Below are 2,700 nucleotides of genomic sequence, written 5' to 3'. Positions count from 1 at the left end.
TTTTGGTTCCTAACATGAACCTTTGATGGTTTTCTTAGTCTTCTACAATGATGCATTAAATATCTTTGGGCATTTAGATATTTTATACTAAACAAAACAAGCAATCTAAAGTCATCATTGTGGACACATGGAGACTGTGATGGACATTTTACAGACCAACTGATAACACTGGCAACATCAGTCTGCATAATAACCATAAACACCAGCACTATTGTATAGAGGTTCTAAAAGTGTCAGGCAATTAAAAATCAGTACACGTTGGATTACAGGTCAGTCATCATGCTGCTGTGACAATAAAATGTCACAAATCCTGTGTACTAACAGATTAAATTACATTACATAACATAACATAATACCCTGATAACCTTCAACTACAGCAGACCCTGAGTACATGTCAACATCTCTGACAAGCCAGGATAATAACACTTTTGACTGAGTAATAAATGTTTACACACACACGTCCAGAGGCACTGAGTGATCTCAGCAGTGATGGGAAGAAACCAGAAAGACCTCAAAAGTACTGACTAACACCAGTCTCATCTCATGTTGTGTCATGTCATCAGCCTGGAACTGACACAATTATGTCACAGTTTCAGATCAGAGACAGGCATGGATCTCAGCTCCTGGCACAGTAATTACAGAGCTACTGATGCTGGTCAACATCCTTATCAACTCCATAGTGCAGTCAATTTGTGCTACCCAGTGATAAATGTCACAGCAGCAGTACTAATGATGGTCCTGCTCACCTTGATGTCAGTGTAAGAGACTTCCTGTGGGCGGTCTGGTCCCTGACCTGGTGTGGCTACGACCGTTGTCACCTTCCCGCTGTCTCCTATAAAACAAGCAAGATCAGGGTTAATGAGATGTCAAGGAATATAAAAATAAAGTGTTGGGATTCAGAATGTCACTGTCCCAGTGCAACATGGGTAATGACAGAGAAAGAAAAAAAACTGCTTTTTAAAATCTCCTCTATTTCTATTATGAGCACTAATGTGTTAACTGCTTTATTGTGCTAAAACTTGTGAGGTTATAAGATTAAAACTGGCTGCAGTCCCTCTGGCTCCTTTCTACCAGAGGTAGAAGCCACTTCACAACATGGAGAGAAAAAAACAAAACAGCAGCCCCGGTGTTCACCTTGGGACATTTGCTACAGCCAGCCTCAACATCTGGGCCATCTCTCCCTTGGCTGTTTGAATATTTAGGTTAATGACAGCCCCGTGAATGGATGTCAACTTTAGAAAAGCCTTCGAGGAAGGAGAAGGGAATGGCAGAGTTCATAATCAAGACACTGTGACTAATTAAAGTGAGAATGAACCCAAAAATAGGCCTGCAACTTTTTTTTAGTACAAGGATATTTTGTCATAACATACGGCAGTAATGCACCCTTCTGGTCAATCAAATATGTGCAAGCACACGTAGCAGGTAGACTACTTTGTAGAAACTTACTTGATTACTGCTGAACTTAGAAGGGGAACAACATTACTGTTGTGAAAAAGGTAACACCTTGTGGTGCCTTGGCATTTTCTCTTTTCTTATAAACAGGACACAATCATAGCTCCTCAACTTCACAGTTCCCCTTCTAAAAGGTATAGAATTTCCCCCAGGCAGGGAGAGAAACATCATATAACCCCTACAATTAAATTCCAATACTGTGGTAATACTGAAAAAGGGAAACATAATCAACAAGCTTTTGCTCAACAGTCAACATTTAAACTTTTATAAAACATAAGCCAGTACAAGAGAACCGTGTCAAGAACCTGCAGCAAACAGCACCTGTCCACCACCCAATGCTCTGGTCTTACTATAGTTGAAGTCAGTTCTAGTGCAATGTTTCCGACAACATGTTTAAATAACTAGTCATCATAGCATCACACTGACAAACTGGACACTTCGTCTTTACAGGGATCCTCATCTGCCACTTTTGCTGGTTTAACACGTGAAAACAAAGGCTACTGAACCATCTGTCACAGGTTTAGAAACTCGCAAGCCCAAAAAAATGTACAATACCAACTAGAAAACGTGTGCTTGCAGTTCACCCTTTTCTGTTGAAACATTTAAAATGACAGAAACAGCTCAAATTGTTCAGTCTAATCTACAGTTACAGAAAGCAGGTTAAACAGCAATTCAATCAAATCAAGTGCTGAAAGATGTTAAAGCTTTAGTGTAAGCATTCACAGAAAGCAGATGGAGTAAACTGTACTACTGCAACAGGGATTCCATTAACTAGTATGTCCAGTCAACATTTTATTTTCCTATGGTGGTCTGAGGTTTGTCAACAAAGGAGCAGCCTTTACCATGTAGCTGTCATCGAGCTGCATCACTGTCACAATGACCAAGTCTACATGATTTGTTTACCAAACATCACAAAGCATGTATTGATACAGCCCTCTTACAGCTAGAACTACATGTCCTGGTGTTCATCCATACCCACACACACACACACACACAGGGTACTGTCCCCAGCAACAAAAGCATGGTGGCCATTCAACAGAAATGCTGGTGATATCTGTTACAGCTGAAACTGTGAGGCCTGCAGAGCAACAGGGTCAATGAATTGTCTAACTCAATGACTGGGCTCATCATCTAAACAGGAATTAATACACTGACACACACACGCAGGTTAAAATCAGGACAGGTGGTTAAAGAATAGGATCACACCAGCTGCCTTATGTTGCTCCTCCTCTTGCATTTTTCTTGCTG

At 40.6% G+C, this 2,700-nt stretch overlaps 1 protein-coding gene across 2 annotated transcripts in view; it reads right to left on the bottom strand.

Moving 5' to 3' along the window:
- gsk3aa (glycogen synthase kinase 3 alpha a) overlaps positions 1 to 2,700 on the bottom strand; it is a 12,485-nt gene that overhangs the window by 6,776 nt on the left and 3,009 nt on the right. For both annotated transcript variants that reach the window (XM_020618489.1, XM_020618488.1), the window contains exon 2: positions 747 to 832. In XM_020618489.1, the coding sequence (XP_020474145.1) occupies positions 747 to 832 (86 nt within the window). The remainder of the gene's footprint in view (positions 1 to 746; positions 833 to 2,700) is intronic.

The sequence above is a fragment of the Monopterus albus genome, unplaced genomic scaffold (genome assembly GCF_001952655.1).
Source record: "Monopterus albus unplaced genomic scaffold, M_albus_1.0 scaffold206.1, whole genome shotgun sequence".
Lineage (NCBI taxonomy): Eukaryota > Metazoa > Chordata > Actinopteri > Synbranchiformes > Synbranchidae > Monopterus > Monopterus albus.
Note: the sequence above shows the minus strand (reverse complement) of the source record. Positions and strands in the feature narration are given on the sequence as shown.